At 36.0% G+C, this 15810-nt stretch overlaps 2 protein-coding genes across 5 annotated transcripts in view; one reads left to right on the top strand and one right to left on the bottom strand.

Annotated features, from left to right (window-relative positions):
- LOC126035221 (uncharacterized) overlaps positions 1-15810 on the top strand; it is a 249702-nt gene that overhangs the window by 58310 nt on the left and 175582 nt on the right. The window lies entirely within an intron of this gene.
- The window catches only part of LOC126035219 (rapamycin-insensitive companion of mTOR-like), a 108636-nt gene that overhangs the window by 54842 nt on the left and 37984 nt on the right, over positions 1-15810 (bottom strand). For 3 of the 4 annotated variants that reach the window (XM_049793438.1, XM_049793439.1, XM_049793440.1), the window contains exons 5-10: positions 9403-9534; positions 8312-8375; positions 3446-3572; positions 2282-2451; positions 1965-2032; positions 851-918 (exon numbers count right to left, since the gene is read on the bottom strand). In XM_049793438.1, the coding sequence (XP_049649395.1) occupies positions 851-918; positions 1965-2032; positions 2282-2451; positions 3446-3572; positions 8312-8375; positions 9403-9534 (629 nt within the window). The remainder of the gene's footprint in view (positions 1-850; positions 919-1964; positions 2033-2281; positions 2452-3445; positions 3573-8311; positions 8376-9402; positions 9535-15810) is intronic. The other variant, XM_049793441.1, reaches the window with a different exon arrangement.

Raw genomic sequence — 15810 nt, 5'->3', positions numbered from 1 at the left:
TTGTCACAAACTTTCCAAGCTTCTCCCCAAACAAGTGAGAACACATGTGAGAAACTTTTGAAGGATACCTGGATGTTAAATTAAGTTTACTAATAATTTTCAGAACATTAAAAATAAAGCAAATAGTCTTACAAAGCAAAAGCCTTTCTATACAGTCTGAATCTTTCTTTCCTAAGTACAGCCTGTAAAAATCCTAACCAAAATTTTGGTAAATGGTCATATCAACTGTTTTAGTTTATTTGCAAGACACTGTCTTTACTAAAAGAACAAGCAGTCCCTGAGGCAGTATCTTCATGTTAGATATTGTAATACTGCAGAGAAAGGATTTAGAAAAATGTGAAAACCTAGTTTTTCGATTTAGAAATGTCTTCTACATGAAAAATCCAAAACTATATCCATACTGCGATTATCTTAAACTATAGCACTTGGTAAAAGCAGGTGGTAATGAAACTATTCTGTTGATATCTCTTCACATAGTCAAATAGATTTCTTATTTACAATGGCAGAAAAATCTCAAAGGGAAATTCTTATGATATGATGCTATTTTCAACATCCTCTCACCCATCAAATGTCAAGAAGTACCATCAAGGTACAACTTATATGGCATTCTATACTAAAAAAAAAAAAAGAGAGCTGTGTTTTGTCAGTAGAGTTAGTCAAAGAAAACTATGTATGAGTCCTCCAATTTAACAATATCAAAACACATCTTAGTACCATTGTAGGAAGGTACTGATAGAAATTAGATAGGTCAAGAGAGACAGATTCTGTGCTTAAATAAACCACTCTTTTACACTAGAAAGTAAAATTCCCCTTCCAATCATCCAACTTCAAACAAACAAAAAAATCTTACCTGCCCATGATCGAAATGCTGCCACTATTCCCATTTTACTAGCTAGGAACCGTGCTTCTCTGTCCTCTCTGTCATTAAAATAACAAATGTCACAATACACAGGTTAATTACTCTAAAACAAACAGTGTTACTAGTTAACTGAAAGTTTAGATGGGGGACAAAATCCAGAGTAAGAAAAATCTGTTACATACATATGTGTATATATGTATGCAATGTGTACACACATACAAAGATTAGAATTTTTTAGGTATTGTTACTTTTCCTTTTTGCAGTGGAGGTTCCATGGTAGGAGGATCACATCAAAAGTAAACACCTATATTTGGTCACATGATTCACTCTGAAGCCTCCACTGACAGTAAGACTACAGCAGGGGCCACTTGGACACTGATTCAGTTATGCAGACCTAAGCGTCTATTGCCATTTTGATAATTAAAAAACAAAACAACAACAAAAAAACCCCAAACAAATAAAAACCCAAAAACCACACATACACACAAAAAAAACCCCCAACACCTGAATAATCCAAGTTGGAAGCAATTTCAGGAGGTCTCTAGTCCAAACTCCTGCACAAAGAAGTTGTCAGCTCTGAGACCGTATCAGGTTATACACAGCTTTATCCAGTTGGGTCTTAGAAACTCTCAAGGATGAAGGCTGCAGGACCTCTCTGGACAGCATGTTCTAACACTTGACTGGCCTCACAGAATTTTTTTTTTTCTCCCCAATATCAAGTTGGAACCTCTTGTTTCCATTTCTGAGCCTGACCATACAACCGTCAAACATAAAACTAGCTCAAATGCAAACTCCTCATTGTGGATGTTTAAAGCTAGATAAAACGAAACCCATACCTGAAGTAAAAAAGGATGATTGTGATGATTTTTTTACATAAAAGAAATATAATGGGGAGAAGGGAAGAAGGGTAAAACAAATTTTCCCTTTTAAATCTGAAACGCTTAACAATATTTTAAGAAGTTGCATTCTAACCTGCTATAATATTCAACTTCAAATAGTTTAATATTAGCTAATTGCTTTTATTTTGTCACTTAGGAAAGAAAAATAGTTTCATTCCAGTACCATGAACACAACTGATAGCATAAGTAGTAGCATTAACACTTACTTGAGTTGTCCTTCTGCTGTGTCTGGATTATGCCTGTAGTGAAAATCTGTGTAAGGAGCTAAGATTCGCTGAACAAAAGAAAGACATGCATTACTTTCACATGAGAATAGTTAGTTAACAGGTCTTGCCCTTTCCTCAGTCCCACTCCAATCTGTCATGTTATTCCTGCTTTATGAATCATTAAGCTCTTAGCCTAAAATGTTGCATTTAAACATTTTGCACTAATACAGAGGGTGAAATCTGAAGTGAAAATTAAACAGTTTCATTAGTAATACAATGTTTAACTTCTGTCACTAAACAAGTAAAATTGAACCCACCTCTAATTCTACATCTGCTCGCACATACTGTCGGGTCTTTGGATGATTAATGAGGTGCAAAACTGTAGTTATCAAAGCCTCATTTATTCGGCTTAGCTGACAATCAATCACATTTTTCAAGATGGTACTTAAACCACCCCGAAGAGCCACCACCTCAGGATTCTGAAGTGCTAAATAAAGAAAAACAGGTCACTTTGGCCAGTGATAGGAAAGAAAACATTTCACGACTTCCAATACAACAAATTTGTCATCTGTTTAGTGTGTATATATATATATCTTTTTCTTCCTGAACACTGCTGAGGCACACAATAAAGCTTTTAATGACTGACATTAGCAATAAATTGAGATTTTTTGATTAATTTATCATCAACAAAAATACTGGTCAGTCAGTCACCATTGTGCAGTAATTTCCCAGCTTATTTCCAACCAAGTTTCCATACAATAGTGTCTGGATTCCCCTGCAAATTAGTTTTGTGCTTCACTAGACTGACATGAATAAAATATTTATATTAGAATATAAATGAGTAACAGATTGTTCAGTTCTTTAAAACAGAAGTTTCTATCTTGAAAACGTTGCTGAAGTTATTTCTCATTGATTGATACAAAACTGAAAAATACTTTAAAAATCAGCACCCACATACAAGTATAGGGAGTTAGTATAAATCACTGCCCAGATAGCCTTTACATGGACACAAATACTGACTTCCAGAAGCCAGCTAACCACAGTACCCACTGTAAAAATTTTTAAATGAAAATGTTTTGTAGTTCTCCGAACACTTGTACATTTGTCAGCGCCTCATGTATGGAACTTTCCCTACTTCCAATCCATTAGTTTTAGAAACATCAACTGCAGCAGGGAAACGTTTTTAAGGTAACGCAAAAATTGGCAAGTCTTAAAGGAAAAGTAGAGTACCTGAAATCTTCAGGTACTTCACTTAAGATATTTTGATTTTAAGTTAAAGTGATTTTGTTTTATATCAAACTAACGACTAAAATATATGAAATGGACATTAAGAACATTTAACATCTAATTCATCAGTTATTAAGCAAATACCCTTAATTATTTTAATACAATCTATTTAATATGAACCCACAGAAGAGAATCTCTTAGAAGACTGAGGACAATCACAAAAAATTTTCTTAATTAGCTTTCAGTTATCTTACCTAGTTCACAGATAATGGCTATACACGCTCGAACCATTCTGTCTCTTTCTTGAAGACCATCGTTTCCAACTGCTATCAAAGAATTAGTAATAGAACTGGGGAACAATGAAGCATTCACAGTGATCATCTGCCAAAAATGAAAGAAAAAGCCCTCTGGTTTATTCATATTTCTCTAAATATACTCACAGATTCACTAGCATTTTGTTTCCTAGATACTACCAGACCACTCCATGTATTAATTGGTTGTATTCTGCAAATCCTCAAAACACTTTCTTTTGTTCTTGAAATTCTGCATTTGTCAATTCCTGCTTCAGTTTTTTATTTTTATATTATTTTATTATAATAAGGGTAAAAAAACCCTGACTGTTGCAGAGAGAACTACTGCTACCTTCTTCAGATTTTTTCCAAGAATTTCTTTATCAACAGAGAACACTATCCAATAACAGAGTAGATTATAAACTCTTCTAGAAGACTCATTCATACTGCACCAGATATCTACCTTCAATACCTAATCAACTTTTTAATTAGCCAAGACTAAACTCTCTTGTTTTGTAGAGAGATCCTTAGGCTGCTGTAGACTACAGAAAAGGACAGTCAACAAAAGAAGCTGCTATAGTATTTGGAAGACAACTGTCAGCAACACCCCTATATCCTCTTGTATAGTACCTGATCTTCCTAAAACTGCAGTGTTCATCATACTGCAACTTCATCATACGTTATATAGCTATACGTCACAAAAAGCACACACACTTTAAACTTAAAAAAGTTCTTAGATGTTTAGCGGGTATTGAGCGTTTTTTAACATCTCAGTTTTATTTATTAGTAGAAAAAATGTGACATGGTTGAGTGGACTATTGTGGACACATATTTAGCTAACGGTCGCAAGAGCATTCCAGACGCCTTTAGAAGGCCTTGAACAGAATAAACAAGAAGACAAAAAAAGAAAGATGCCAATTAGAAGAACACAGGCGTGCATTCCACGATAAAGGGAACTTGGCACAAAGAACCTCAATTCGGCAGTTTATCTTGACCAATTAGACTGAGACAAGTTTCACATGTTTTAGTTGGTATAACCAATTATGTCCTATGTTTATTCACATGTACAGAGTTAGTATAACCAATTATATCTTATGTTTATGTGCGTGTACAGTGTCGATATAACCAATCATATTTCATGCTTGTGCGCGTGTACAGTGACTGCAGAATACGTGACTATAAGTATGTGTGTGTTTTAGCAATAAAGGGTCGGCTGCTTTCAACTTTACAGGCGTCCATCTACTTCAATCTCCTCAGACTATAACAAATTATGTTGTTCCCTTTTTAAGCAGTCAGACAAAAAACTTATTTCCCCTTAGTAATACATCTGTTTAGTGATGTTCATGTTTCGTAGTATACAGGATATGTATATTGCATTTTAGCAAACTATGAATAAATGTTAATAGAGAGCTACTCAGCCTTTGTAGTCAATGTCTCATTTGGGGGGTGGAGTGGGGTTTTTTGCCTTTAATGTGTGCACAGGGTCTTGCTCCTTTAATTCGGTATAAACTCTGCTTGTCCTAAACTAGCAGCCGACGACTTCCATGGCACAGGAGCTCTTCAGTAGTGTAAAGGAGCATTGGCTGTTAAAATTTGTTCTTCTATTCTGTCTCAAATTTATTGCAAATTTGTTTGTTTTTTTTAAAATTGAAGAATGACTAACCAAGGTTTAATTTAATATCCCTTTTGTTTCCAACAAAAGCAGGCTTATCTCCATTATTTTTCCAAAAGTGCTTTGTCCTATATTCATTTTACAGGTCCCTTAGATGTCTCGGAGATATTTGTTCAAAGGGGATTACTTTTTTCCCCCCTCTCTTTGCAGAGAATATTAAAATGAGAAGAGATCAACCATTATGACAAATATATTTGAATGCTTTAACGAGTTTATTTTTAAGACGTGTTTTTGAGAAACTTCTTGTCATACATAATGTTGTCACCCACAAACCAGGAAGCTTTAAGATAGGACTCTAAATAAACCCCAAACTCTTCCCCACCCACGCAGTCTTCCACTTTTACAATGGCATGAAGTAACAAGAATTAGTAATAGAATGGGTGTGCCAATCCACTCTACAAAATTATAACCTTTTTTTCTACTGACACTGACATGTACTTAAGTGTGAGGACACAAGCAGCCTCTTAAGGCTGTTTTGCTTCATTGTTCTCTTTTGTTTTAAGACATGAGAAGGAAAGATTTTTCTTTTAATATTCAACTCCAAATATTTTAGTAGAATAAATACAAATAATAAATACAATCCATTTGCTTTCATCCTGCTCTAAATATTGAAATGCAATTCTAAAGACCAAGGATAGGTGATGCAAGGCTACTTACAAGTGGCTATTATGAAATAAGTAACAAAAGACTGTGAATTTGGTCTTTAAAGATTCCTTTAAAAAAAAAAAAAAGAGGAAGAAAGAAGGTGGTTCATATTATACCTCACCCTAACTTCTGCTTTGAAGATAAAACTTTCTGCCTATTAAATTATTGAAAAATGGGCAGAATTAATTCTATTAGATGGAGAAACACTTTCTGAAGCATTGCTAAAGACACTGCTAAATTACAAAGCTCTTACTAGGAAATGTAGAGGTGATAGTACTAAACACTGTCCCACAGAGTACAGTCAAAAGAGAATATGAGCATTCAGTCTTCAAAAAAATCAGAAACCAAGCTTAAAAAGTTTAAAGTTGTTTTTCTTTTCTCTTCCTACACTACTTTAACCTGCAGTGTTTTTTAAACAAGTTATCATTAAGTGCCTTTTATAAATTCATAAAACAGGATTAATATTTTACATTTTGTTCTTCTACTCTATGAAAACAAAGAGAAAAGAGTGAGAGAATGTTTTAAACTTTTATATCTGTGTTATTCTTACATGGGCATTTTTGCTCTCAAAGATGAGGTTAAAGAATTGCATGCATACTTTGGAACAGAAAACAATAGTTCTAAGATGCTGGTGGAACCCAGTTCAGCTCTTCCACAGCTCATAGTAAATTATCTCCTGCACAAATTAATTAAATCTGATTGTTGTATTTGCCATTCATTCTCCTCTCCTAAGACCTTCATATAATCTTTTAGGAATCCTGGTATCAAACTACTGAGTCTGAAATCTTGCAGGAGATGAGGAGAGATGGGAAAAGGGCAAGAGCAGGGTAATAAAAAAACATTGTGAAAATACAGAATGTGCCATTCAGGACATGTGTCACAGTATCCTTTGTGAGAGAGAGTTTCTCAAGTATTGACTGCTCTGTGCCAATGCATGCTTAACTGCTGCAGCCCAGACAGAACATGAAAAAGGTGTTAAATTTACTTGTAGCCAGGGTGGGTGGATTTTTGTTTGTCTGACATCATCTTTTAAGAAACAAGGATGTTCTAGGTAGTAAAAGACGTTAGGAAACATTCATCAACATAGTTCTCAGCATTGGAGAATCATCAGCATCCCTGTACAGCATGTACGTTCCATGCACGTACATCCCATGTACAGCATGCTTGTACAATGATGGAGGAAAAAAAAGCACTTGTGATCAGCCGTATGATTTTTTTTTTTTTAACGTTTATCTTTCAGGATCATTTTAAGTCAAGCTATTGGATTTATTTCTCTTGCTTCCTCTTGTTTCTTTCAAGCAAGACAGAAGTCTTTGCTCAACTAGAAAATGCTCAAGAAAACCTAGGAATATGAGGACAAACTTCTGACCCAAATAAAACCAATTCATTATAAGTGCGTTTCCATTCCATTTTCTGATTTAAGTTATTCTGGCCCTACACTGAAGCTCCTCTTAAAACCAGATTAGCAAAGAATTTTTATAAATTGTGACTTCCTCAAGGATCCATTCCTTTATGATTGTATTTTTTGTTTGTTTGGGTGGGGTGGGTGTTTAAGCTTTAAAACTCTTTTTGGCACAACTGTTAATCAAGCGTATTGTCTCTTCTGTAAGAAACCAAGTGAGCTCGTTTTAAGAAAAGAAATTGCATATCAAGCTTCCATATTTTCAACCTAAATATATATATATGACAAATACATATATACATAAAACAGATTAAACACACACAGTGCTCCTGGGGAACAATTATCCCAACTACTTCAAACCTTACTTGAGTCTTTGGTAGTTTTTCCTAAGATGCTCAGTAGAAGTAGAAGAATGTAAGCAAGATAAAGAATAGCAAAGTCCAGTACAAAGGCAGAGTACTATATTGCCTGAAAAAAATAGCTTCAGTAGCTGTATATGCCAATTTCTCTAGGATGAACTTGAAAATGCAACTACCACAGCTTCAAACATCTCACACCCATGGGTACACAGGACAGTAACCACCACAGACTAACTACGTCTTATTGTGTATCTGAGAAAAGAACTACAGATAGCATCAATCTCTATGGATAAAGCAATAAGGCTAGAAGCATTCCTTCAACTGATTATTCCAGCAATGGCAATTTGCCTCATTATTCAAATGGCAGAAAATCTCCCATCCTTGATTTACAGATGCTTCAACACACTATACAATAAAGTTAAATCATTAGATGAAACATAATAATATGGTTCTTATATCCTTGCATTCATCATTTGATAACTTTTTCCCAAATCTTGTCCAGTTTGATCTCTAAAATTAGCAGGATTTTTCTAGCCCACTCAAGATTCTCAGTGGTAAGAGATTAAAATCAAAACAAGTCTCAGTACTACCCCTCTTTCTCTCTTTTGAATTATCAACTATAATTTCTTCTCACATGATAAAGTAAGGTAAGGTATTAGAGACTGTGTGGAAAAAAACTGCTGATGGAGAAAAGCTGGAGTCAGCACAGCTGACTGGCATAGCTGATAAGACCATATATAGTTAGATTTTACCTTTCTGACTAATCGAAGTGCTTGTGTTCTTTCTACTTCATTACTCTGCTGTATGTCAATACACCTAAAATAAGTTAAAACAGGTTTTGTTTATAAAAGTTAAGGTGAAAGTTAGTGTTCTTAACATCTCGCATTAATATTAATGCAATTGAATAAACAGAAGAATATTATGACTGATCATTTAAAAATTCTGCTTTTCATCAAGCATACTCATTATGATTGGTCAATTAGCTTCATTTTACTTTTTTTTTCCCAGTTATCTTCATTATAATTAAATCACAAGAACGTTCTCAAATATACAGTGACAAGGCATAATGGCTTCAACAAATATTTTCTGAGCTAGCTGCATTTGTCATTTCAAAAGGAACTAAACAAAGTACTTGTAATGTTTCACATCAACAAGTTTTGTGTGTGTTCTCAGATCAGAAAAGTCCTTTTGCTCCAACTAAATTAAACAGCACACTGAAATTTACTATGTGTGTATATTTATAGAAACACATATATATATATCAGTATATTAAAATCCAACAAGATTTTAACAAAGGAAGCACTAGAAATTATAATATTTAGATCTACTCATGATACCGATCTTATTATCTCATTATTACTTTGCCCTTCGGTATTCTTCTGTTGTGTCATGGGTTATACTTAGATTACAAATTCTTGGGCATGAACTACTTTTTTCCCCTGACTTTGTACTAGAGGCTCCAAAGCACTAGGATAATACAAAGAATCAGAACAACTCCCATAAAACAAACTTAAGACATGAAAATTACTGAGGTTTCAACCTTCTAATAACACCACAGATTAATTTATGATTAGTGGCACTTACGATTAAAAAACACCTATAAATTGTCTAATTTTTTAATTACTCGTAGTATATCATATATTAGGACAGCATTTTATTTGGATTAGCTGGTGATGTATTACCCCTCTATTTTTAAAGAGGGACACTATTCATACTGAAGAAAAATTACTTTTATAAAGCTACATATCAAGAATGAAAACACCTTTTCTCAACTGTCTCAACCACAAAAACCCAAGTGATTTACAGTTCTACAATTTACAGCAAAGAAGGAAAGGAAAATTACCTGGCTATCAAGTAATCCACTTTCAACTTCAGCACCTTCTGGAGAATACTGGAGTCTCGAATGAGATAGCGGAGGGCTCGCAATCCTGCTGCTCGCACCTCTTTTGCTTCATTTAGTAAAGCTAACCGCAGACTACAATGAAGAAAACAAGGGGAACAAACAATTATTTAGCAGCAGGTAGATTTCACCATCTGACATGCAGCTACTACCTACTCATTTAAAATAAAAAGGTTAATTTTTATAGAGAAGTATTCTGCATTAATTTTCTGTCTTTGAGATATTCACCTGTACAGCCTAGAAGGCAAACCTTAACCCTGCCAACAGATGTAGACAATATATTAATCTGAAAAAGCCACAAACCAATTTTTAATTATTTTTTTAAAGAACAGTTTGTACATCCCTGAAATGATACATGACCAAGACTTGCATATGTCTTCTTATTTGACAAAACAGCTGAGCATAATATTAGTCCTGAAAAGGTGTTCTGGATTAGTTACAATTTTCAGGAAAATTAACAGGTGGAGAGTATTTCCTCCTTTGCTAGACTGCCAATCCATAAGCATGAGTCCTCAAAACAATATCTTGACACCTAACAGAGACAAATTTGCACCTTAAGTAATTATATGCACCACTCACTAAAGATGTTATAGCACCAATATCTACATGAAATGTGAAAGTCATAACTTAAGCAGCCCCACACAGCAGATTTCTACAGATTTAATTTCAACATATAACCAGAACATATTTCCCTTTAGACAGATTTTGAAAGCATTTTGCTTGCACTGAGGCAAGCTTTCCTAAACATAACTGTCATCATAATGTATTTTCCTAAATTTTTAGCTAGGTAAAAAGAAAGGAGATTTTGAAGACCTCCAGAGAGTTTGAAAGTATTAAGTGAAACACTGTCCTTTTGAAAGCCCTCAAAAGATTTGCCCCTCTTGCTTGACTACACAGGAAGAAAAAAAAAAAAACAAAAAAAAAACCCCAAACCAACAACCACCCCCCACCAAAAACCCCCACAAAACAAAAAAACCCACAAAACACCAAAAGAACCCCAACTCTCGGCCACATATTTAATAGGATTGTTTTAGTGGACATCTAAGAAAGTAAATACTTCAGCCAGTGAGACTGAATTTCAACCTATACAAATTGATTATGTTTTTCCCCTTTTCTTATTCTAGGATGGTCATGCATGGTAATCAGCTATTCCAAGGCCAAAATCTTCTGAATCTTTCTACAGATCAGACAGCCTGTGTAAAAGTCACTATACAAGGAACCTACTTCCAGGCAATGTCTAGACAAAGTAGAAAGGCTAAAATACTAATTGCAAATAAAGATGAACTGATTATTACTTTCAGCACCAAGTAGGGAATTACTTCAGGAAGACCATTGTTGCTGTAGTATCAAATATGGCTCTTCACATAAAAAGAGTGTCACTAATTGTCTGTCTGTATTTACTTTAAGCAGAGCTAGAAGCAAATAAGAAACAGATTCTCAATGTTGTGAGGTTAAGAAAAATTCTTCTTCTAAAAATGCTGAACTAGGAGAGATTTATTTCCAAGTCATTCAAGAAAAGCAGACAGAAGGAAAGACAAGTAACTCTTCAGCTGTGTTGAGTAGATAACAGGTATTCTTTATATCATGAATCATGCTTTGTTTCTAGTGTTGCAGATTTGCAGAGATGGAATTCTGAGGGATGAGCACACGAGACTCAGTTGTTCTTGGTGATATTTTTCTATTTGGACTTTTAGCTCGCAATTTGCAATTGGTTTGGATATGCCAGTTTAAGACACTTCAGCAGAAATTCCTTTTAGGACAGAAGTTACCCACTACTCATGAAAACAGTGTCATTGCTACCCACGACATTTCTTATTAGGACAGCCAAATACTGAATCTGGATTCCCCCCGCCCCCATCAAGTACATTACTTTTATATTTGAGAGGAAAATGTCTCTTGAATGGCAGAACAAAACAATCTTTAGACAAATAGTTTCTCAAAAGCAATTAATGCTTTGAAAGCTTGTTCTACAACTCACAAGAGGAGGATATTCTTAATTTGCAAACAGAAGTTAATTTAGAATTGGCAACAGTGAAACCACAACAAAGGACAACGTTATCATGAGATCCAACATCCAAAAGCAGAAGGGACCAAAAAGGGATGTGTCACTATCTTTAAATAGTGAGAATGCAATGAAAATATATAACTAGCCAGAAAGACATAGCCCTAAAATAAAGGCCATAAAAATCCATCAAGAAAAAAATCAAATTAAAGCAATGACATATAGAAGTGTACAAGGCTGAACAAAACCCTCTCCATTAAAAACAAAAACTAAACAAAAAAAACCCACCAGCCAATGACTGAACTGCAAAAACTTGAGAGAATGTAACATGAGCAAAAAGAGAAACTTGACCTTCTAAAGCCAATTAAGATATGCTACAGCGGGCAGAAAAAAAAAATATGTAGGAAAACCTACACACGTGTGTCTGTATGCGTCTGCGTGTTCTGACTTTTCAGCTGTACCACAAACAGAAACCTTGAAAAATGAATCAGACCTACTGGATAACCCAAAAAGGAAAGGGAGAAGGAATGAAGCAAATAAGACAAACAAGCACTTCCTTTGTACTAGGTCATTCCTTTAGAGATCTGCATGAAGATTCCTATCCTAAAGTCTTTTTTATTATACTAAATATGAGTTAGACTAAGAAGTGAAAATGATGGAAGAACTGGAGCAAATTCATCAGTAAATAGTCACTGGCCCACCAAGCTTCACATCTAAGTGTTTGAAAAGAACATTAACATGAATGATCTGCATATATTTGCTAGTACCATATTATAAACGGTAGCGGCCAAGATGGAGAAAAGGTGATAAACAGGTCTATACAAAAAGGATTCCAAAGCGCATCCAGAGGACTGTTTATGATCTTAAAATCACCTTAAAATAAAACTGGTTAGCCATATGAAGCACCCAGAAGAGTTTACACAAACTGTATTCTGCTAATCTTTTGAAAGACTTGAAAGGAGTTATTACGATAGCGTATAAAAAAGGCATAAGGTGTTGCTGAAGATTGTATTAAGGGATATAATGAAAAGTAGTTTCACAAATCAAAATCTAAAAAGATGAATTCAAAGAGCAGAGGTGAATGGAAGATTTTTAACCAGTGAAGTACTAGGTTCGCAATCTCCTTTTGTAGACACTATTCAATATACAATTCATGATTTGGAGAAAGGAATGGGGTGGAGGGGGGGAATACAGAGGGCAATGTTGTTTATATTAACGAGATGTCGTGGTTTAACCCCAGCCAGCAACTAAGCACCAAGCAGCTGCTCACTCACTCCCCCCACCACCCAGTGGGATGGGGGAGAAAATCGGGAAAAAACCAGAAGTAAAACTCGTGGGTTGAGATAAGAACGGTTTAATAGAACAGAAAAGAAGAAACTAATAATGATAATGAAAACAATAATAAAATGATAATAATAATAATAAAAGGATTGGAATATACAAAACAAGTGATGCACAATGCAGTTGCTCACCACCTGCCGACCGATGCCCAGTTAGTCCCCGAGCGGAGATTCCCCCCACCCCCACTCCCCCCAGTTTAGATACTAGGCATGACATCACATATTATGGAATACACCATTGGCCAGTTTGGGACAGCTGCCCTGGCTCTGTCCCCTCCCAACTTCTTGTGCCCCTCCAGCCTTCTTGCTGGCTGGGCATGAGAAGCTGAAAAATCCTTGACTTGAGACTAAACATTACTTAGCAACAACTGAAAACATCAGGGTGTTAACATTCTTCTCATACTGAACTCAAAAACATAGCACTGTACCAGCTACTAGGAAGACAATTAACTCTATCCCAGCTGAAACCAGGACAGATATGCACACTCCACATGCATCTATGGCTGAAAGGGCCAAAAAGACATCATGATTGTGTGAGAGAAAAAGTAAGCGCAATACTACTTGCCCCAATATTTTAAGTGTCACTGCAGAAATGAAAAGAACTTCCTAAGACAGCATTAAGGCTGATAAATATTAAAACTGATAAAAAGTCTGGAAGAACTAACAAAGGATGGAATAAGAAAGAATACTCATTATCTATTAGAGGATCTTTTTTTTTTTTTTTTTTACCTTTTAGTAAAGCATCTCATCTACTCACTACAGAAGGACTACAACTGTTTTGAAAAATCTCCATTTGATCCAGTCAGGTATTTGTGAAAATTCTGAATTTTGCTTTTATGGCCAAAGCCTCTCGGCGCATTACTAAAAGACCTCAAAAGTTTGAGGCCTACCAACAATCCATTTTCTTCGTGGCTCAAGGCTTCCTCTCAGCTGTCAACAGTATGGTGCTCTGGGAACCAGCAAGACCCATTTACACTGGGAATGACAACAAAATGTGTCACTATTCTCTCCATCTGCTGGCTAGAAGAAACTATAATCAGGCACCTGGACTAACAAAACACTAAAAAGAGAATGAGTTCTAAAAAAACAGATCTTTAACTTGAGAATAATTGCAATTATTGCAGACTAAAGAGAACTGTCTTCAGTTTGGGTAAATATTCTATCAAGGTTACTTGATCCCAAAACCTAGAAATTGATAAGAAATATATAAATTATTCTTGAAAACATTGATTCCCTTACAGTTTAATGTTTTAAGCATAGTCATTCATACTTTACAAGTACAGGAAACTCACAAAGTATTTTTTGCATCCAAATAACTTTTCTTGTTTTCAAAGAAAAACAAGTTTGTTCTGCAGAACAAAAAGGTTTCCCTATGGAAATTAAGATAACGTTGAGAACATCAGCAGAGCAAATTACAGAACTTGCATGTTATTTCCAAAGGAGCCTACCTCAAGGTCATTTCCTAAATTAATTAATTAAAAGGTTCAGTATTTTCAAGTTACTCAGAGTAGCTGTATAGCACAGTAACCTGCAAAAAGAATACTACTGCAGAATGGCTATAACCCTGTAGGGCAAAAATTTTAAAATTACTTGAAAAGTCTGTATTTCATAAAAACAATGCATCCTATAAATATTTCTGAAGAACCACCAACCAACACAATTATGGTTAACATCTGAGTATTTGGGTTGTATGTTTGAGCTTGAAAATTATCACTATAGCAGAATAATCTATGTATATGCGTAAAAAATTTGTTTCTCGTGTACATACACAGACGAATCACTGGACTGAGCAAAGTAATGTCGCTAACCAAGATAATTTTCCTGCTCTCTCTCTTTAATTTTTTTAGAAACCATTTTTGGCATTTTTATAAGTAGGGGGCTATTTTTCTTCATGTGCCGGCTGAGAACAACATTTTTATCTGTTCCTTATCAATATCCTTAGTCGTGTTTGGATTAGCAGATCTTTCTGCAAACTTTTTCCTATGAAAACAAACAATAGATTTGTATAACTGTTTTGGGTTTGTGTGGCAGGGTTTTGGTAGCAGGGGAGGGGCTACAAGGATGGCATCTGTGAGAAGCTGCTAGAAGCTTCCCTGGCTGCAAGTCAGACCCACCTCTGACCAAAGCCAAGCCCATCAGCGATGGTGGTAGTGCCTCTGGGACAACATATTTAAGGAGGGAAACCTGCAGTGGGGGAGGAGATTGGAATGCGAGAGAAACACCTATGCAGATACCAAGGTCAGGGAAGAAGGAGGGGGAGGAGGTACGCCAGAGGAGGTGATGCCCCTGCAGCCCGTGGTGAGATGGCAGGCTGTCCCCCTGCAGCCCATGGAGGTGAATGGTGGAGCAGACACCCACCTGCAGCCCATGGAGGACCCCATGCCAGAGCAGTTGGATGCCCCCAGAGATGACTGTGACTCCATGGGAAAGCCTGCGCTGGAGAAGCCTGTGCCTGAAGGACTGCGGCCCACAGAAAGGACCCATGCCAGAGAAGTTCGTGAAGGACTGTCTCCCATGGGAGGGACCCTATGCTGGAGCAAGGGAAGAGTGTGAGGAGTCCTCCCCCTGAGGAGGAAGGAGCAGCAGAGACAATGTGTGATGAACTGACCCCACAACCCCCATTCCCCATCCCCCTGCACTGCTGGGGGGAGGAGGTAGAGAAAACCGGGAGTGGAGTTGAACCGGGAAGGAGGGAGGAGTGGTGGGAAGGTGTTTTAAGGTTTGGTTTTACTTCTCAGTATCCTTGTTTTGATTTGATTGGTAGTAAATTAAATTGATTTTGTTTTTTCCCGCAAGTTGAGTCTGTCTTTTGCCTGTGACCATAATTGGTGAGTGATCCCTCCCTGTCCTTGTCTTGACCCACAAACGTTTGGGGGGGGAGGAGTGAGCAAGTGGTTTCATGGTGCTTTGTTACCAGCTGGGCTTAAACGACGATAATAACCTTTTAAGACTTATATTTAAAAATATTTGGTAAAGAACTCCAAATTTTGAAGTTATACTCTTAACTGA

The sequence above is a fragment of the Accipiter gentilis genome, chromosome W (genome assembly GCF_929443795.1).
Source record: "Accipiter gentilis chromosome W, bAccGen1.1, whole genome shotgun sequence".
NCBI lineage: Eukaryota > Metazoa > Chordata > Aves > Accipitriformes > Accipitridae > Astur > Astur gentilis.
Note: the sequence above shows the minus strand (reverse complement) of the source record. Positions and strands in the feature narration are given on the sequence as shown.